Source organism: Doryrhamphus excisus, linkage group LG9 (genome assembly GCF_037039965.1).
Source record: "Doryrhamphus excisus strain RoL-2023G ecotype Guam linkage group LG9, RoL_Dexc_Guam_v1.1, whole genome shotgun sequence".
NCBI lineage: Eukaryota > Metazoa > Chordata > Actinopteri > Syngnathiformes > Syngnathidae > Doryrhamphus > Doryrhamphus excisus.
The window spans coordinates 7,672,678-7,695,670 of NC_136365.1; the positions used below are offsets into that span (position 1 = coordinate 7,672,678).

Sequence of the window (22,993 nt, forward strand, 5' to 3'; positions counted from 1 at the left end):
GGAGGGAGGGAGGGAGGGAGAGAGAAAGAGGGAATGATGAGAGGATGCGAGGAGAACTGCAAGAGTTGGGAGACAAGAGTGGAGATGGACAGGCTGGCTTATGCTGTGCATTATGATTGCAAAGACTGACTCTAGGGTGCGCCTGTGCGCAAATGACAACTAATTTAACTATGAAAACATCTGGGTGGCCATAACTCACGTTTGCATGATGAATCAGAAGATAAAGAGACAATTATGATGCAACCCCAGGAGTCAAAAGACCATGTATAACCGGGATAAAAATGAAAAGGACATGGGGTACATTCTGGACTGGTTGCCAGGGTGTATTCACAGGGCACATACTGTACTGTATGTACAAACATCCATCCATACTCACATTCGCACGTATAGACTATATTTAGAATAGGGATGCTCAAACTGTTTTACATACATTCATTCATTTTCTACGCTTATCCTAACGAGGGTCGCGAAGGGTGCTGGAGCCTATCCCAGCCGTCTTCAGGCGAGAGGCGGGGTACACCCTGGACTGGTCGCCAGCCAATCACAGGGCACATATAGACAAACAACTATTCACACTCATGTTCATACCTATGGACAATTTGGAGTCGCCAATTAACCTAGCATAGCGCGCAGGCCTCACAGCTAGGAGACCCTAGTTCGATTCCACCCTCAGGCATCTCTGTGTGGAGTTTGCATGTTCTCCCTGTGCATGCGTGGGTTTTCTCCTGGGACTTCGGCTACCTCCCACATTCCAAAAACATGCTAGGTTAATTGGTGACTCCAAATTGTCTATAGGTATGAATGTGAGTGTGAATGGTTGTTTGTCTGTGATTGGTTTGTGACCATTCCGGGGTGTAGCCCAATTCTCGCCTGAAGACAGCTGGGATAAGCTCCAGCACCCCCGTGACCCTTGTGAGGACAAGAGGTAGAAAATTAATGAATGAATTAACCTAGCATGTTTTTGGAATGTGGGAGGAAACTGGAGTACCCGGAGAAAACCCACGCATGCACAGGGAGAACATGCAAACTCCAAACAGAGATGGCTGAGGGTGGAATTGAACTTGGGTCTCCTAGCTGTGAGGCCTGTGCGCTAACCACTCAATCACCGTGCAGCCCTGTTTCCTATACAATATAGAAAAATCAAAGGATGCAGGAGCCACGCTCACTCTAGTGCAATTTGCTGAAAAATATTAAAAAATAAAAATGTTCTGGTTATATATTTGGCAAATACGAAATTGAAACAACTAAACAACTTTTTTTCTGACACTATAACACGCTCCAGAAATGGCCCCTGGGCCTCGCTGCACAACCCTGATTTAATGTCTCCAATTAATGCATGTTTTTGACACTGAAAAGAAGCAAGCACACGGAAAACATGCAAAAGCAAAACCTCCTGTTGGTGAGGCAGATGTCGGCAGATGTGCACAGAGCTTATAAGCAATCAAGCTTCATTAAACCTACTCTACAAATGCGTCCTTATCATGTGGTGATAGGCTAAACTGATGTGTTTGGTGGAAAATTCATACAGTATTTCTCCCTACACCTTCCTTGTGTGCAGTAAAAATGTCGCCGCCTATCGACGGCCAGAGCATCTACTGTATATGATTATTTGTCAAATTGTTGGAGCGAGGAGAGAAAGAGAGAAAACCAGCCACAATCCAATTTCATTTATATAGTAGTATTTCTTTCTTATAACACAACACAAATGCAGCTCAGTAACGTAATGAGTTCACCTTACAAACAATAGACATAGAAAATACATAATTTGTCATTTATTCTTTTTTTTTAACGTTACACTGTCTAACTAGAGAAGCAGTCAGAAATCAGAATAGACCTTTGCCAAAATCTACCTCAAGTGAAAAGAAATGTGAAGCGTCAAATGTAAATTTATGTTGGGGTGAGCACATTTTCTGCAATTAACAGTGTGTACTCTGACCAGAATGTGGCAGTCGAACACAATCACAAGAAATCTCTGTACGGCTAAAGGCTCTGTCCGGTTGCACCATTTACCGATTCTGGCTGAAAGATGTCTTTTTACACTTCCTAAGATAATTTTTTGGCTAATTTGCACATATTTGGGCGTTGAGAGATGGCGCTACCCGTAAAAATCTTTGACAGCCATCTTTGGATAGGGTCTGGTGGTTCTCATCTGTTAGTCTGGTGTTTTTATGCTGCTTTGACCGTCACTTGGGCGGCGTCTTTGTGCTTGTTAGACTGTATGGCTGGTGGACAGGCGGTTAGCTCCTCAACCTATGCAACATGACAGCATGTTGACAACAATAGGATAATAAAAAATGGTCTTCCATTTTTTTTTTTGTAGTGTTTATTGTAAATTGCAACCACTGTAAGATGGTCACTGAGATCATTTATTAACAGACTGCTTTTTATCTAATATATTATCAATTAGCGTCTGTTATTCTGCTTGGTCTGGTGATTTTAGGCTCTTGACTCAAACTATACATTGTAGCTATGGAGTCTCCTATTATACTTTGCTTATTTGGATTCAGAAGAAGATTCTGAAGGTTGCTTTGTTCCAGTCCTGGAACATTTCACTGCTTGACTTAGTCATTCTATAGAAACAACTCCATTTAACTTCATCATTTAACTTTTGCAGTTGGCACTCCAAGTTCACGATTTTTGACGCTTATCCTCACTAGGGTCGCAGGGGTATGCTGGAGCCTATCCCAGCTGTCTTTGGGCGAGAGGCAGGGTACACCTAGACTGGTCGCCAGCCAATCACAGGGCACATATAGAACAACACTCACATATGATACCTATGGACAATTTGGAGTCGCCAATTAATCTAACATTGGAATGTGGGCGGAAACTGGAGTACCCGGCGAAAACCCATGCATGCACGGGAAGAACATGCAAAGTCCACACGGAGTAGTGATCTAAATCTAATTTGGACTGTGGACTGTTGTGCTGAGGCAATGGGGAGAGCTTGGCCTTTTATAAGACCGTTTTGTTCATTATTCATACTTAAGTAGACCCATCTCTGGCATTTAATGTTCCGTAAACTGGGCTGAATGGAAACGTTACTCATACATTTACTCATACGGACCTATTTGGACATTACTCAAACTGTACTTTCAACCGTCCATGGCCAAAAAATTTGAATTTGCAGCAAAAATGACAGTCTGGCATGAATATTTAGACAGAGGCAGATAGTAGACAGTAGTTAAACAGCAGCAATGGACAGATCCTACACAGGTAGTCCCAGCACCAGATGTTATAGTTAGTTAACAATGTAATTCCACAGAAACAACAAGCTTCCATTTTTTTATACTACTTATTCTGTTCAGAATAATGGCAGTCTTTCTTCCTTTCACACCTTCCGTGTGCAGGTTACTAAGATGGAGGATATGGTTTTATGGTGAAACTAAAATCCTGTTTCTGCTTTTTGGTCTAGATTTGCAAAAAAAAATGTGTATTGCATAATCAAAGTTTCTTGGAAATTGTACTGTTTTCACTGTAATCCTGCTAGCAAACACCAACAACAACATAAACAATACCTTTGGCCTTCTCTCGCTTACCAAGTGTCACCGTCAATCCTCCATTTCTCACTAGTCGGTCACTACACGAAGGCTCTTGAGTGCTGTAGGCTGCTGTCTGATGTAATACAATTATGCATTAACATGTAAATGATGTACTTGATGAGCACACACACGCACGTACACATAGCGATGGGCTGACTCGAGCAGCACTCCAGAGAACACAGAAGAACATTTGTTGAGGGAGTCAGTGAGAGATAACGAACATCATATTAATGACTGTCTCGCCCATTCTCTCTTCACCTCCTCTTGTTTTTCTGACTCTCTTCTTTGCTGTTTTTTTCTCCCTGTTTTGTATTTTACCCTCTTGGTACTTCTCGCTTTGTCTCTCGTCAACCTTCTCAACCTCGCTCCCTCAACACCTCGCCTGCATTCCCTATAATATCCAATCTTCCCCTCTCTCCCTTCCTCCTTCCTTTTTGATGTTGTGCTTCCTCAACTTCTCTCCCTCATGCACACTCATAGCCTGCACATACAGACACCGGCTTTCTTTCTATAAACATTGGGCTGTCATTTGGGAGACATTTTTCTAAAGATTTTTTTTTTTCACATTTTTATAGACGGGGCGACTGACCTCAAATGTAGTCACCCGATCCTGTGCCAGCTCCATGACATTGCCGATCCTGCCCCTCTCTCTTGCCGATGGCTTTCTCTTACATTTGAAAAGCCCATAAACAGTTTCTATCCCTTAATTCCGTCTGTCATTTACTTGGCATCGAACTGCTTGCTTCCATATGCAAATGCCCCACACTGATTTGAGTTACTTCAGGGCCAAAACTGTTCATCAAAAACAAAGACGGCAAAGCAATCAACTTAGTTCTCTTATGGAAGTGTGGAAAATATGAATGAAATGTGTATGTTATTAATTTTCTAAATAAAAAGCAAACAATAATGTGAAGGTATTGGCAGCAACAGACAATATTTTTATGCAGGTATCTTACATGGTATGAATTTAGGACTGGTTAATACACTGAAGCATAGCAAAAAATACATATCATGTGAATATGCCACTTGGGGTTGTAAAAAGGATTGGCAATAACTCCTTTTACACTACCTTTTAAAGCAAGGATTTATGCCCTTTTTTCTGGGTCACTGGTCTGGATAGAATTGACACAGAATGGTGGGATTAGGTTGCTCTGCCAATATTCTGCTGGAGAAACGCTCAAATTGTTTATTCAATCTCCACACTTGTACAACATTGTAGTATTGCAATTTTCCTGACTCAAAGTTGTTTTATTTCTGTTGTGCAAGGTGGTAAATATCAAGAGAAATCAACACATTAAGTAAATACATGCTCGCTCCACCCCCCCCCCCAACCGTCCTTGACGCTGACCTTCACCACCAATTTCAGATCAACTTTTCCAATAAAAGTAGCTTTTGTAAATATTTTATCCGATCAGTGTTTCTCAAATAGTGAGGCGGGCCACCATGGGGCAGATGTGGTGAACAATCAGGGAGGACTTTCATTGATAGATATCAATGCATAATAGCATGTTGCAAAAAATTTGGAAATTTGGTTGTTTGTCTAGTATATGTGCCCTGTGATTGGCTGGCAACCAGTCCAGGGTTTATCCTGCCCCTCGCCTGAAGACAGCTTGGATAGGCTCCAGCACCTCTGTGACCCTCATGAGGGTAAGCGTTAGAAAGTGAATGAATGAATTTGGAAATGTGTAATATCAGGACTGTAATCAATCTAATCAGATAAAAAAAAACACTAAAACACCTTTAATTTGATGCCTAATTCACTTCAGTATAAAGGACATTATGGTAACATTTGCCATGTGATATTATGTTTATTATATTAGACTTTAGCATATGGAAAGCATTAGAAGTTTTTTTTCCATAATTGGTTAATTAATTTGATAATTCCTAATGAAATAAAAAATAATTTGAACAAATTTCACATGAGCACTGACATATAGATAGATCGTTTATCCCATTCTGGTGTTCTGACTGCTTGAATCTGCACCTATTCCAGCTGCGGTCTGCTTTAATTTATTCCACCCACGGCCCGCCTCCAATACAAGTTTTCCCAGCCCCGATAGTGCATCTCTCACCGCTCTTGTGAGCTCTCCCTGTAAAAACTTCAATACCCAGTGGAGTTCGCGAAACTTCTTTGCTGTGATTGGTCAACATAGCGTCCAATCATCAACCACGGACGTGTCTAGCAGTCAGTGCATCTTTCTGTCATGGCGGCTGTTTGGCTGAAATCCGTTGCTAACCTACCGGTGATGGCGATTTTCTTTCTAATGCTGCTATGCCTGCCGTCTGGGGGAGGACAAAAGAAGAAGGAGGTAAAGCTTTAACTGTCAGTATATTTGAAAAAAAGATAATATTCGCGTAGCAATTCAGACAATGCAGGTTGGGGATGCCGTTGTCCCTGAGCTCATGATGCTTAGTCAGGGATGGAAAGGATGATTAATGAACGATTACAAAACACACTTGCATGGTGCTTTTTTTCCCACGTCAATGTATATTTCCAGCTGTTTCTTTCACGTGTTGTATTGTAAAATGTGATATCAGTAGGTATCAGTTGATTACCTCTGTGCAGGACTTGAATGAATGACAGGCCACTGCGAGCAAGACGATTCACGCTATTATAGCCATGCTGTACATTTAATTGACAAACACGAAATAGCCACTAGCTATGTTTGTATTACCGCTTTAAAAGCTAGTTTGTATTCATTGATCTGCAGAAGTGAATTTTGAAATCCTTGTACTGGGGTATCCCAGGATCTCGCGAGATTAAAACGTGAGAAAAAAAGGAAAAAAAGCTGTTTCGTGGGCACTGGCACTGGGACAATAATAAATGAATTGATCACTACAAACGAAAGTTAACTTAATAATTTTGCAACCCTGAACACATTGCTTTGTGCATATGTATATGTTTTCCTCGTATATTTTGCCTCAGGGAAAGGATACACTGCTTACTGCGTCATCTCGTCTTGTTCTCGCAGACCCAATCTTATTGTCACGTGAAAAGAGTGTCATGTGACACGCTCAAGGGAGTCAGGAAATGCATCTCTGTCACCTGTAATAGTTTGTTTACACTGTCAAGTTGCCATTGTGTTGAATGGGCTGTTTACAGCCACATTCTACGTTTAATCAGTGCATAGAGCCTTGTCACTGGCAGTCACTGTCATTGTTTTGGCTCTACCTGTCAAAACAAAGTGTACACATTGTGTGTGTGGGTGTGTGTGTGGGTGTTGAACTCTAAAACAGGTTTTTGTTGCCAGCCATAAGACTTCAGGGGAGGTCCAAAAAGAAAAAAAAAACTGCTATGCTAACTTTAGTTGCGTTTAAATGCAAAATGGATGTCTCTTTAGTTTATACGCTGAGGAAGTAAACACAAATATGGGGTGCTCCTGACAATCAATTTTTCAAAGTTCAGAAATAGGGTTTGGTGATATATTTTTTTGTCCTAGTATACCGGTAGGAAGTATTAAAATTAAAAAATGACCACTAGAAATGAAAAAAATGTAAACAAGCCAAGTTGATGACATTGTGCAGCTGCAGATTAAAAATATCACCCAACCCTAACCCGAATTGCTATTTGTCATAATAATAAAAAAATTGTAGCTGCAGCAGTGGCACAACAGCAGTCCGCCCTCCCAAGCAGCCCACCACCACAGCTTGAAAAAATCCCAAGGGAAACATTGTGTTTGTCACACTTGAATGTTTCAGATCATCAAACATAAAGTAACAACTCATTTTAGAAAAAGAACATCATGCCAACAGTAAAATGTGGTGATGGTAGTGTGATGGATTGGAGCTGTTTGAGTTCTTCAAGATCTGGAAGACTTGTCTGGCCATGTATTTGTGACCCCAAGCTGACACGAACTTCGGTTGGTGTCAGAATAAATTGAAAGACACACTGGATCATTTGAATCAATTTTGCTTTTATAATGTGAATGGGACAAAATGATTTTTTGCAGTGTATGTGTGTTTATTGTTTCACCCCTATAAACACACAGACATATTGCGATACTGTGAATCATGTATTACGTATTGTGAGGCACCCTGAGATTCTCAGCCCTAATGTAAACACACGAGAACTCCAGTGGGAGATAAAGCGGCCTGCATTTGAGCAGCATGAGTTCTGCATCTGGGTTTACGCAGCTTATCCACAAGAGTGACATTTGTGCACTAGGAGTTGTTAATATAAATACACAGTCCCCTGCCTGTCTTCTTAACAGAGTCTGCAGTCCTGTTCTCAGGATCTCAGGAGGGATGAAATACTCAGCTGACAGGTGGTATAAAACTTGAGTGTTCAGTTGAGTTCAGTACTAAAGTGCAGCCGTACTGAAAGCACTAAAAACACTAAAACAAAATGGAGAGAAGTGAAGCATACAAGCATATTCAAGAGGCCCAAATGCTTACTGATTAAGACAATTCATACATGTTGCCAGGTCTGCACTTGGGCTGGGTGAAAAAAATCTGTTAAGCATGATATCAAAAACAAGCATATCGTCCATATCTGTACTATAAACTGGATTTGATCCGGAGGTCTCATGGTTCAAGATGACGCCACCCAAGTGCAACCTAGTTAAGGCAGCTCTGTGTCTTCTGTGTTTAACAGCTCTGTGTTTAACAGAGCTTTATTTATTAAATTGTTGTTGTTATTTGTGCCATGCGGACTCCTTAAGCAAATGTGCACCTATGGATGTTCATCTTGTTACGTTTGTAGCAGGCCGTTTGCTCCATTGTTCACGGTTGTTAGCTTTGAGCACCATTTTGCAACGCCGAGTGATGGTAGATCCCCGCGGATATATGAAGGAGGAGAGGCTGCATAGCGGGGAGTCAAAAGAACAGTCAAAAGATACAAAAGACAGTGTAAAAGTATCTGGATGAAGACGGAATCAACCATGTTTATGTCTGTTGTCAATTTAACTTTTTTCTTTGAAGATAATATACTATTTTATTTCAGCGGCTATTGTTCTATACGGTTGTTTACGTTTCAATAAAAATTTGCATGCATATTTGTGTTTGACTTTTGTCTAAACTCACTTGGTGGAAAGAAATATGGGGATATATATCGTATATCCAATATATTGGGATAAAGTTTTGGTCCATATTCCCCATGCCTAATACTGAAAGTCGTCCCTCCCCCTACAGTTCACCCTGCCCCTCCATGAGGGCCCGCGCCACTATTTAAAAAGCACTTCCTTAATGCAATGCAGTTACAGTCCAGGTTACTCTTTGCGGTATAGCATTACTTGACTTTTTTTGTGAAGATATACTGAGTACATTGAGTTTTGTGTAATCAGCTGATACTTACCTTCAGTCGTCTTTTATGAATCATAACCACCAAACGGTATTTGGCTCTTCTGCAACAACAGGTTTGCAAAGAAAATGTGTGCTCAGTTACAAATCCTTAAAGTCTGTTGCACTGTACATACAGTATAGCAGATTTCATTAATTTAATTTGGGATTGGATATATCGTCTAATTGCCTTGCTCTGTTCACACCTTCATGTCCACCCCACCTGTATCACAGGTGTTATTCTGTGGAATTGGCAGTCAAATTGAAAAGCAGTCCAGGAAGTTTTGGCCAGAAGCATCTGGTTTAGTTCACCGAGAGTTCATTCTACCTCACCAGAAAACATGGCAAGAAAAATTGCATGCTTTCCAATTATTCTCTCTCTCTCTTTTTGCATCAAATCCTCCCTTTTCATTTAAGTTTATATATGGCAATTCATTTTCTTTTGCAACTATTAGCCTAATCTTCAGCTTTACTATTGGCCAAGGAAGGAAGTTCTAAGTATTAAGTAGTTCTAAGTAGGAGACGAAGTGCTCAGTTAAATGAATGGAAAAACATTTTCTGCATTGAAAACAGCTAATCATTTATTGTATACTTTATACAAATAGCAGAATGTACAGTATGTCCATCATTGGTATCACAATGTGTATGAAACTGGAATGATTCGATAAACATTGAAAGAAATGTTCCTACTGCGCCACCTCATCGACACCTTTCTTCTGATTTGACTGATTTGGCATATAAATTTCAGACCCTACTGTAATAAGTGAATTTCTGTGAAGTAGGGGTGTTTTAGAAATGTTCTAAAGGTACTACAGATCTCTTCATGTAGCGTTCGTAGACCACAATGTCATCATTTTTCTACCCGCTCGACTGAAATTTCCAACACTTTCTTCGTTTTACTAAATTGCACCCAGGCTCTGTCCACCATCTGTAGATCAATTTGATCTTAAACTGCCATATTATTACAGGCTATTTGACAACATTCAGCCTGAAGTGTTCTTTGTCACATTTTACAACCTACACGTAATTAAAAATGAAAGCTACCATTGCACTCAAATCAACCCACAGATGAATTGACACAGATGAGTGACTGTTTGGGCTTGCTTTAGCTTTATTTCAATGTCTTTATCCAATACGCCAAATTATAATCGCCATTGTTTAATGCCTTGAAGCATATGCTGGGCCTGTATGGTAGACATTAAAGGCTAAACTTAACTTTTGGAGCCAATGCAGTAATTCCATATGGTGTCAACAAGAATGACCTCATCCAGGGTTGATAGAGTTGCAGAGGCAGCGATCTCTTGGAAGATGGCCCATTTGTTAAAGGGAGAGCTCAGTGTGCTGAAAGTGGCCGATAATGTTGTTTATAGTCTTAAAAGTTACAGGAGATATAGTTTTTCTTATTTTTCTTGACCATGAGCAAATGAGGATTTATGTACATATATACGAGTAATAGCTAAAGATATTGAGAAAAGAAATTGAGTCCAAAGGGAAAAGGGGAGAGTTCAGTATCAAGATTCTGACAGACAGGAGGAAAGAAATGAAACAAATTTTTAAAAAGCAACTTAGGGCAGCAGCGCTGGACCCTTGCTTCTCTAAATCCAGTTATATACCCCTCAGGAAATGGAGGAAATAGTCACGGAGAGCGAAGAATATTTATAGCCCTTCAACACTCGCTCGTTCATCACCTCAGCTTTGCTAGATATTATATCTGGCTTGTGTTGTGTTTCTGTCTTAAGGCTGACTACAGCACAAAGAAATAACCAATGTAAGCACTTCCTATATTGAGGCATCTGGAGTCAGCAAGGGGCAAAGAAAGGGGAAAAAACGTCCAGGGCAGCTAGTCTGATGCAAGAAGAATGATAGATAGCTTGAGACTTCTTTGTTTATGACAGAATTTGAAAAACATTGGTCTCAACCAGTATGTGTTGAAAAAAAAATTGAACAACTACTGAAAAAGCATTTCTTGAGGTCATAGGCCATGCTACTAACTGTGTTGAGATGCTGGATTCAAAATCTTAAGCACTATTGACTGTTGGTTTCCTCCTGTTCTTCAAACAACAATATTGAGTGTCTCAAGCAAAGTTTGTACAAGCACTGCACATGCAATTATGAACAGCAACATTACCATAGATGTGAGCACGAATAGAACATAAGAATTGGTTGACTAAAGTAGGCCATGGTCACCTAGATATCAACCTAAAAAGTGCTAGTCCGCCTGAGCTTGAAATTATATTTTTCTTCACCCATAAGGAACACTACCACCAGCTAGCATATGTTACCGATAATGGTTGCAAAGAAAAAATGTAATTTGGAGAATGCCGCCAATGGTATGCATTTTCAGATAAGCTATCGGCAATTACCAGTCATGGCTTAAGGGATATGTTGAAACACTAGATCGCTTCATCGAGTACCGAGCCGTGACAGACATCAATCACCTTTTAATAAATACTTTGACATTTAAAAAGGTCTGAAATTAAATAATCAGTGTGTTTAAAATCAAGCGATTTATGAAGTGAGTTATTACAGTGATTAAGTGATTTATTACAATGAAAAGCAGATGCAGGAACATTGCTGACTGTTGTTTATCATTTGGCATTATAATACATTTATCATTGCTGTCCAAATAATTTTTATACGTACATGCTGTAGGCATACTTGTTAACATTTGCGTTTGAAACTAAGGGATGTTTTCCAGAAAACATTGACAATGAGGTGCAAAGAAGCACAACCATGGATGCACGTGAAGAAATTGATGTTCACAATAATAACATTCACTAATATCGTGCTGTGAGAAGTATCACGATATGTTTTACTGACAGTGATAGCTGCAGCTATCAACTTGCTCTTTGCACACTGCACAGACCTGAAAATGTAGATATAGTAGCATGAACATGCATACACATGGAGAATTCTGAATCTATTTGTGGCAAGCCCCATATGGACAATATTGAGCAATTGCAATATACACCTTTGGGATATATTGATTAGAGGCGCATTTTTCAATTTTGATTGCAGGTGCTCCATGTCTCAGCGCATTTCTCCAGCTGAATATTAATTACTAATACTTCTATCTCTGATAAGCCTGATTTAATGCAGGTACACTTTTTTTCCCTGAACACATGTCAACACTGTATGTTATGTTACATTATATGTTGCCCTTGGCACTTACTTGTGTACTTGATGTGTTGTAGGACTAGCAAGCCTACAACACATTTCACGACCCCTTATACTTAATATGGTGGATTGCCTCTGAACAGACTGTTGCTGTTGCATTGATCATTGTATCAAGAATGACCAAAATGTATTTTTTTGCTTATTTCAGGCGCTTTAAACCCTCTGGCAATGATGGGGCTAATTTATGACAGCTGTTGACCTCCGATGAAAAAAATAGTCGTATGTTTCACAGAGTGTATGTAAAATAGTGTGTCTTTTTGTGTAAATATCCCATGTTAAAACATAGACACGTAGGGCTTAGAGACAAGTGTGGCTTGTGTGTGCGTGTTTATATATACATATATTAACTTTTAAATTTGGTTGGTATGGCACTGTTGTGCTTAGATGTCCCTAATTTAAGTGCATGGCTACAGCTCAGTTTCATTTTTTTCTTTACATTTGACTGTCATCATGTAGATGTTGGTCACAATGAGGTGTCCTGCTGTCATACATTTGCTTTGCTGTTTCCTTCCTGATAGATTTTGCCTTTTCATGGATTATGACTATAATTAAACACATCATTCATGCCCATCAGAAACGCAAGTATGTTAAATTCTTTGTGGATGCTGAGAGACAAGGATGAATTTAAATGCTAATGTGCAACACTAAAATGTGTTTTTTATTGTTTACAATTCTTCTGCTTGTTTTTGTCTGAGCTACTGCCGCCCCCGCTTTTTAAAGCACATTTTTAAAAGACAAGGCAGTGACTGTGATTTTGCTGTGTGGAAACCTTGTATTGTGGTTCCATGGATTGGTAGATGCTGTTGTGAATGTTCATTTATCACTTGCATGTCAGCAGCAGTTGCTTATTCCATTACAAAGAAAGGACAGAATTTTCCTTTCATGACTTTTCGCCTCTTTCTTTTGTTTAGTTTTTTTGTTTGTCTGTTTGAAATTGGTCTTTTTCTTTTAGTATTCCACTCTCTTGCTCCCCTCTTATTCATGCATGCCAGCTCTCACTCAGTCTGTGTTGATCCTCTCCATCGTTTTCTGCTCATGAAAATAGATGTGTATGTTTCAAGTGTTCAAGAGATGAATATTGGATTCAGTCTCTTTTTCCCCTCACTTTGGTGACAATCTTCGTCAAACTATAGCTGAAAGCAGCTGTAACTCAGGCATGATTTGTTTGGATCCTGCTCATTAGGTGCAGTCATGTAAATTATTGATGCAATAGTGTAGGGCCTGTTCTCTTAGTGATGGATGGTCTGTGCTGTGATTCATAGTACTTGTCTGTTATTCCTCCCTCTCAATCACATTTTCACCACCTATTATTAGTGAGTTACTTTCCCATGGAAGGAATTTCAGTGTCTCAATCTCCATTTCCTTGACCACCGCTTTCCTTGCTTGTTCCCCTGCACCTTTTATCCCTTAGCCCCTCGTCAGTTTATTTTACTTTTGTCTTGATTATTTCATATGTCATCACCCTATCGGGCTGAACAATTACTTGCATTTACATTTGCACTGTTCAAAAGGACATCCAATACGATACCAATATTGCAGCCTTGAATTGGCCAATTGTGATATGAATATATAAATATGATATTAGCAGGAAACATTTCAACATTTATGAGTGTATTTTGTAGTATGGACTGTCAAAAAAGGCATGATAAGGGGATATTACTCAAACAGAGAACAGTAATCAGCAACAGTAGGCATAAGGAAAAAAATGCCCCATTTATCCATTTGGGGTATAGTTTTATCCGCAATGTAGTTAGTGACAACTAAGGATAATATTGCAAGGTTTGAAGTGCTCAATTAAGCTTTGAAACCCTGCATTACTCACCACAAATAGGGGCTCTTCTTTGTTCTGGATGAGGACTTTTTACCATCCCATGGGACTCTACTGCTGGGACATCCCATGGGTTTCCCCTAGCATTTTTTGAAGCAGTGGTGGTGGATTGGATGGAAGGGCAAACTGCTGCTGTTGTGTCGTGCCACTACTTTGTCTGCAATTTTTAAAATGTGTTTTTATTTATTGATTAACTCATTTAATGTTTTTTAACAACCATCAGAACATGAACAAAGAACTTTACATAGTGGTTAATTTCATGTCAAAGTTGCTGAGATCACTTAGAGCTAGTCTAAAATGTGGTTTCAGGTAATGTTGTTTGTGCATTTGGAGTCCTGAAACAAGTTTGGAATGGCTCAAAACACTTGGTTTCAAAAAGCGTGGAAAAACTGCCCATTTGTGATGCAACAAAGGGGCGGGCTTTTTTATATGGGCATGGCTGCAAGTGAGATAAACTCTCTGCCCTCTCCCAAGCTCTGCTACTCTGTTTGTGAAACAAGCTCAGGCAGAAGTTATTGTATTTGGTGATTCCCAGCAAGAGAAACATATATTCATCTTTCAATGGCATTTCACACAAGTCCACGCAGCGTCCTCACATCTGGCTTCTGAGCTCCACTGTATCAATGGCGCTTCTGACAAAGTGTGTCTGACAACGAGTGCTATCCCTCGGGTTGCCAGACATAGCACCAGCGGTGTTATGTTACCACTCTGAGTTTATACATGGTAAATGGTAACTCTCCAAAGACTCTATTCATTTACCAACTCCTATACTCACTTTATTAGAAAGTGAGGTTTGTTTGTAGTTAGCAAACACTTTGGGCGTGTGACCAATGGGTGTGACCGGAGGCGGGCTGTAGGTGGAATAAATTAAAAGAGACCGTTTTGGAGGGCAGCACAAATCCAAGGCAATGGAGCTGGAATAGGTGCAAATTCTGCAAAATCTAAAAAGTTTTCTGTGCGAGTTATTGTGTCTAGCTACTCTATAGGAGCCCACAACTCAATATGAGGGTCGAAAAATGAGCATAATAGGCCCCCTTTAAGTGTTAGTTTAGTCCATTTCAAGCTCGATTTGGAATTGGCCTGCTCACATTTCATCTGGGGTCTTTATCGGATGAGTTACTGACCTGTCCAAAATTGAATCGGCGATGATAATGACCTTGCAGTTGCAGCAGCATTATCACTAGATTGTCCAAACTCTGAGCCTCCTCACTTACTGCATCTGGCCAAAGTGAATCAAAAGCAAACAGCCAAAAAAAGGCACAGCAAAAAACATTTAGAAATTACTTGTATTTGCACTGCAGCAAGCATTGTTTTTCGAGGTTTGGATACTGTGTTACATTAGAGGAGGGCTTTAAGTCTCACCGTGAAAGAAGTTTGTAACTGTATATTATCATAAAACAATAGCAAAAGACTATGATGAGCCAAAAACTGCACCGTCCTCAGCATCCCTTTACTCTCTTTTATGGGCAGCTTGTGGCTTCTCTTGTATATGAGTCACTGCAGCCCTTGCCTCTCTGTGCTGCTCTATTTTTCTTAGGGGAACAACGACAAAAGAAATTGCCGTGTTTGTCAGTAAAGGTTTTCAATTAAAGTAAAAGTGATGCTAAATGTTTTTTTTATTCAGTCAACAATTATATATTTACAGTATATGGATTTTGAATTATTTATGTATGTGTAAACTAAAATGTCACCCATAAGGAACACTACCACCAGCTAGCATATGTTACCGATAATGGTTGCAAAGAAAAAAATGTAATTTGGAGAATGGCGCCAATGGTATGCATTTTCAGATAAGCTATCGGCAATTACCAGTCATGGCTTAAGGGATATGTTGAAACACTAGGTCGCTTCATTGAGTACCGAGCCGTGACAGACAACAATCACCTTTTAGTAAATACTTTGACATTTAAAAAGGTCTGAAATTAAATAATCTGTGTGTTTTAAAATCAAGTGATTTATGAAGTGAGTTATTACAGTGATTAAGTGATTTATTACAATGAAAAGCAGATGCAGGAACATTGCTGACTGTTGTTTATCATTTGGCATTATAATACATTTATCATTGCTGTCCAAATGATTTTTATACATGCTGTAGGCATACTTGTTAACATTTGCATTTGAAAATAAGGGATGTTTTCCAGAAAACATTGTCAATGAGGCGCAAAGAAGCACAACCATGGATGCACGTGAAGAAATTGATGTTCACAATAATAACATTCACTAATATCGTGCTGTGAGAAGTATCACAATATGTTTTACTGACAGTGATAGCTGCAGCTATCAACTTGCTCTGTGCACTGCACAGAACTGAAAATGTAGATATAGTAGCATGAACATGCATACACATGGAGAATTCTGAATCTATTTGTGGCAGGCCCCATATGGACAATATTAAGCAATTGCAATATACACCTTTGGGATATATTGATTAGAGGCGCATTTTTCAAGCATAATTTTGATTGCAGGTGCTCCATGTCTCAGCGCATTTCTCCAGCTGAATATTAATTACTAATACTTCTATCTCTGATAGGCCTGATTTAATGCAGGTGCACTTTTCTTTCCTGAACATGATGTCAACACTGTATGTTATGTTACATTATGTGTTGCCCTTGGCACTTACTTGTGTACTTGGTGTGTTGTAGGACAAGTGATCCTATTTCAGTTCAGTGACCATTTAAAGATGGACACTGAGTATTTAGCTTTTTTTTCATCACTTGAATGAATTTCTACCATGGATCATGTCACATAAGACGTCAGCATATCATGTGAAAGCTATGTACACCTCTTAAGCACTCAGTACAGCAAACATTAAATGATTGAGACCAATCCTCCCTATAGCCAAGATGACCGAGAAGGCAAAAATCCGTCCGACTCCCGACTTGTGAGTCAACTATTAGATCCGTGTGTACACCCTCTCTGTCTGATGAGAGAACGCTATATTAACAAAGGTTTTACAATGGCAACAGGTGACCGTGCAACAGATGATTTGTATTTCCATTATTTCCAATGGGAAAAATGTAAAATCCTAAAAGTTGGGCACACAATGTGTGAACATGTTTTACATTTCGCCAGATTAAGATAAGGCCTTTATGACCTTTTGAATTGTCATTTACAAAAAGCTAACTGCCTCTCCTTCTCCCACTTGTTCATTATCTCCAAAGAAATTACATAGTTATCTTTGCCCCTTTATGTTTTATCTTCAACTATCTGCTCATCACATTTTGTATTTTCTACCACCACCACCCCCCCTTGCACTCCATGCCTTTACTCCCCTCCTCCTTTCCTTCCTCTTGTTGCCCTTCCCTCCCAAAGGGAGACGAGTGTCAAGCATTGCCATATAGCTGATATGAGGGCGCGTGATTTGCTATTGTGTACACTGTGTGCGCGTGCGTATGAGAGAGAGGGAATGTGTGTTTGTGTGTGTCTGGCTTGTGGCTGATAAGACGTCCCACTGTTATCCTCCCAGACAGACTTGTGTCGCTGTGACACTTCACAGGCTGAACACATACTTCCAATACTTTTACGCAGCTTGACATCAAAATACATAACTATAGTGCATACAGTCTCACGCATATACACAGTTACACACACACACACAGTGCTGACTATGTTTGATTGAAAGTTTAAAGTGGATCCTTATGTAATTCTGTGAATGTCCTACAAATTATCGGAAATAAATCCCCAGTAAACAATTACTGTTTATGGAAAAAATAGTTGATGTGCACACACTTTTCCTCAAGGATTTATTACGTTTTGAAAACAGTTGTTTCTTTTGCACAATATTAACGTTGAGTATCAACCCTTAAGGTAGGAAATCAGACAGAATGATTAAATACAACAGATTTTACTTTAAGATAAGTGTTATTATGTGCCCTTTCTAACTGTAGTTTGGATACAATGGGATGTTTTTTATATGCTCTTCCATTTTTTGGCACCCAGGTTTGTAGTTTACCTAAAATACTTTTTAAAGAGATTCCTCACTGGATTGCAGAAGACGCTTAAGCAGATCTTAACTGTAGAAAGGCTCTTTCAACCCTGGTTGACAGATCATGTCTCTAATGAGGAGCTTGATTGTGGATGATCATTGCGCTCATCATTTCAACTGAGCAACTGTTGGTCACACCCCCACCCAGCTGTTCCGACTATTGGCCAGCCAATTACTCTCAGCACCACAGTGGAGACTCAGATCAAGCTACTGTAATATTAGTGCAACCGACCCCCTTGTGAGACTACCCTACTACTTAACTAAGGCAGCCATGGCTTGCAGCAAATAAGTTATATTACTGGTACCACTGCCTCCAAGAGCACTTCTCGAGTAGTGGGAATAAGGTGGCTGCCTTTTTGTCCAACAGTAAAACCAAAAAGGTTCCGGCCAGCAGCTTTTCTTTAGTGTCTTTATTGCCAGCTCATTCTGAAAGCTCTTTAGCTCTTTAGTCAGTATTACAGTACTTTGATGTCTAACTGCCTCATCAAGCTAAGGTCGCAATAAAACATTGGCTGATGTATCTAGCGGTCATTATGAAAGACCTTAATGCAGTATCATCATGTCGTCTCTCTTTGTTTTTACATGTTCTAAATGCCAAGTCCATAGAGGTATCTTTAGACCAGCAGTGGGTGCCTTAATATGCTCATTTATGGTCATTTCGGTACTTTATCGGCCATGAAAAAGAACTTGGGAGTTGCATTTTTCTCATCCCAAATTGCACCCCACTCACAGATTTGACAGGTCACTTACTGCTGGTTAAGGCCTATTTTATTGCGTTCAAAGTGGGAGCATTCTTTTTTTTTTTCTCCATACAAAGTTCAAATTATTTTTTTTGGTGGTAGCTCAGACATGGTAAAATTGAGGCCTGGGTCCACAAAGATACTTTCCCCTTTGATCAGTCTGGCCCTCGGATTAATTTCCAATTTAATTTTTTTTTTATATATATAACAAATAAAACCAAAAATTATTGTAATTACTGCTGTCCACCAGCAGACAAAGCTAGTAACTGGTACTGATATATGAAACCTGGATTATGCTTCTGTGTGGAGGCCATACGCAGGCATCCACATACTCATGTGGCTCATTCTAGAGTAGAGTAGCACCAGCCGAAAATGCACAATGAAGAAGAAAAAAAACACACTGGTCGCACTGGAATATAAGTTGCATTTTTGGGGGTTACATCATAGGCCAAGAACAGGCATTCATCTGGAAAGGCAAGTTATAGTAATAACTCAATCACTCTTTCTTCAAGAACTAGGCATTGCATTGCAAAAATGTAATCCTATGAACACACTCCTGGCTAAGGCTGGCACTTTTTTGAAGGTTATGTTTCTATGTGTGGAGAACAGATGCTCAGATGGTGTTGAAGTACCAGGCTATCATCACTAGCATCAGGCGAGTTGCTGCAGTTACCACCATGTTACGATTTCAAACTGTGATATTTTCTTAATAAAATGAAACACAAGTGATAGTACTTAATTTTAATGTGCACAATGGTTAGAGGCTGAATGGTTAGCGCGCAGGCCACACAGCTAGGAGACCCGAGTTTAATCCCACCCTCGGCCATCTCTGTGTGGAGTTTGAATGTTCTCCCCGTGCATGCGTGGGTTTCCTCCCACATTCCAAAATCATGTTAATTGGCGACTCCAAATTGTCCATAGGTATGAATGTGAGTGTGAATGGTTGTTTGTCTCTATGTGCCCTGTGATTGGCTGGCGACCAGTCCAGGGTGTACCCCGCCTCTCCCCTCTCGGGATAGGCTCTCGCACCCCCGCGACCCTCATGAGGATAAGCCGTAGAAAATGAATGAATGAATGAATGAATGAATGAACAATGGTTGGAAAATAATTTGCATTTAGTCATGCTTTTGGTACCCCATTCAGGAGAATGTCAAGTTCTTTAGGACTTGCACCAGTGTGAACTTGAAAAGGCCAAGGAGATCGCAGAGGACACTTTATCAACTCAACTCCATTAGACTTTTTTGAGTTTTATTTCACACTCCCAGCTATTTACAGAAGAACAGGTTAGGTTGATAACCTTTGACTCAGAGAGCACTAGCATCAAATTACCACTCATTACTGCACAGTTTGTACCTTAGGAACAACATCATATACTAGTGGTCTCCTCTGTCTTTTCTTATTACAATCATTTGAATAGTGACAAAGGTACTTGAATATTCTTTGTTGTCTCCTACATTTACCAATTGTTTACTTTGTACAATGACCTAGTATTATTAATGTATCATAGTTCTTTCACATTGGTATTTAAACAAGTTCTCACAATTGCCACAAAACTTGTATCTCCCCATTATATTTCTCCATCAAATTAAAGTTCTTATCACTTAAATAGTTTTCAAACCTTTTGATAAACATACTGTACTGTGTATAAAATACAAGAAAGAGAATCTTTCTGAGCAACACTGACGGAAAGACAGCTGCATTTATTTGTGGGCACAAAATGTAAAAAGAAATTCGACAAAATCAACCCACCCAAGGTTGATGGATGATGTGTGGACAATGGCAAGTAATTTCAAGTATTTGTTATTAGCTGGATAAGAAGACAAATCCCCTCCTTCTACTGACAAGTCATGTTCTTTCTGGGAATGGCAGATTATGGCATGGTTAATATGAAGCTGGAAACATGAAAGCATTTTGTTCTAATTCAATGGAGATGATGGATGGAAACAATAACACTCATAGACTGACAAGACAAAACAACGTAAATGGCATATGTTATATCTACCTGTGTCATCACACTGCCTCCTTTATCCTCAGTCTTTCTCTTGTATTCTTAAATGTGTGTGGTCTGGTTTCTAGGAGAACAAGTAAATTAAGTCAAATTTTGAATGATTTTGGTTTGTTGTCTATTTTGTTACACCATTGAACCTCAAATTCCATCTATTTTGTACCACGTATCCCAAGGGTGGGCAAACTTTTTGACTCGCGGGCCGCATTGATATGACAAAATTTACGGGGGGGGGCAGACTATATATTTTACACGTAACAGTCCACCTGGTATTATTGTATCTGTAAAATTGTCATGCAATCTGCTATTATTATTTATTATTTTATATTTATATTTAAATATTTTAAAAATAATAAAATATTATAATAATTACAATAAAATTAAAATAATAATAATTATTATATTATTATTATGTAAAATATGCTAATATAACAATAATATTATATATAATTAATATAATAATTAGCATTAATATAATAATTATAATAATCATAATAGTTCTAATAATAATATAATAATCTAATAATCTAATAATAATCTAATAATAATAATAATAATAATAATAATAATTATTATTATTATTATTATTATTAATAATAATAATTATTATTATTATGTGCTTGTGTCCCTTTTTTCAGGAGCACTTTGTAAACAACAGACAATGTCAAAAAACGAAATTGATAAAACCATCAAAAGGTTGGCTCAGGCCATGATGCCAGGTTGTATGTTGATGAATGAAATGAAATGAAATACTTTGGAAAGATTGGGCGGGCCGTATTCAAACACTTGGCGGGCCGGATGTGGCCCCCGGGCCGTAGTTTGCCCACCCCTGACGTATCCTGTTCAGGGTCGCTGTGAGCTGATGCTTATCCCAACTGACTTGAGTTGAAAGGCAGACTACTCTAGCCTATGGTCACAGGGCACATATACGTAGAAACAGACAACCATGCACACTGTTACCAAGTGGCAACTGCACCAATGCTGCCTGCAACTGAAGTCAGTGGAGTCAACCACTTGACCATCAGTGACTAACCTCTAATTTAGTGATTTATTTTTAAAACAAAGTGTGCTCAATGTGCCAATTTTTTTTATTTTACTTCATTTAGCTAGGTTTTGATGCTTGAAAAGGCTTAATTTGGATAATTAGTAAAATGTACTATGTAATTTTTGGGGATAATAAGTTGTATTAACAGCTTGATTCGTACATTAATATTTTTATTGAAAAACCGTCATAGAAAGAAGCATTGAAATTTGAAGTTCGAAGTGGCGGGGACTATTAGAATATATTAGAATGTAAGAACAACTATAAATGATTTTGTATGTGACAATTGCAGGAGCCCATAGGCTTGGCGGGTGAATCTCTTTACATAAATACCAAAACAGCTGGCCAAGAGGGTATATTTGGTGACTATGGAGACGTTTGTACCATTTTAGCCTCTACACTCACTTGCCTTTCTCTTTGTCGTCACAGGAGTTAATCCTCGATGCTCACTGAGTTGTGATATGCCAAAGTGTTTTGCAGTATATTTTAATTATAATTACAAAATGTAAGACCCCTAAGGCGGTCAAATTTAAAAGTCCCACTGTAACTGCTGTCAAGTGTGTGTGTGTCTGTGTTAGTCAGAAATTCGTGTTTTGTCCGCTGTTATTCTCAGCCAATTTTCTGTAATCCCTCTTTTCAGTGGGAGAATTGGAGCCCAATGGCCAAAGCTGAGATCCATTCACTTACAATAGAAGCATGTTTAGAGTGCTGAGAGCAAAGGATGGTGGCTTGAACAAATGCTGTTGGCTTTTCATGTGGGTGGTGCACAGAACAAACTCCTGACTGATTGGTGAAATCAATACTGCACCCATTTCAGGCACCGCATTCATTGCACCAGAGAAAAGTGGGTGAGGGGTGCTGTTACAATAAGTTGGAAAAAAAATCTGGATAGTCGGGCAAGAAAGTATTTTGACAGCTACCGACTGTGCAGGTTTTCCCACTGTGAGGTTTGTCATTGTCATCATAATTTTACTTCAACTGTGATAGTGTGGAAAGAAAAATGCAGGTGATCACATTGTATGAATTTTAAAGAATTTATTAAATTCTTTAAAATTGATCTCACCTTACAAAGAATTTATTAAATTCTTTATTAAATTCATACAATGTAATCACCTGCAGTTTTCTTTCCACACTATCACAGTGTGGATAAAGAATTTAAAGAATTTATTAAACTCTTAAAATTCATACAATGTGATCACCTGCATTTTTCTTTCCACACTATCACAGTTGCCAAGTATTTGGCATCTACAAACAAGCAAGAATTCACTCACAGACCTACTACTTTAAGAAGTAGAGACTTCCTCTCGTTACCTGTGTTAACCGTTATCCGTATAAAAGACCCCTTTACACATCTTCAAACAGTCAGACTCCAACCATGGCCAAAACCAGAGAGCTGTTTA

At 39.1% G+C, this 22,993-nt stretch overlaps 1 protein-coding gene across 1 annotated transcript in view; it reads left to right on the forward strand.

Moving 5' to 3' along the window:
• Positions 1-5,688: 5,688 nt before the first annotated feature.
• Positions 5,689-22,993, forward strand: part of tusc3 (tumor suppressor candidate 3) — a 44,674-nt gene continuing 27,369 nt past the window's right edge. Inside the window, exon 1 of the mRNA XM_058045962.2 lies at positions 5,689-5,848. Coding sequence (XP_057901945.2) covers positions 5,744-5,848 — 105 coding nt within the window. The 5' untranslated portion in view covers positions 5,689-5,743. The remainder of the gene's footprint in view (positions 5,849-22,993) is intronic.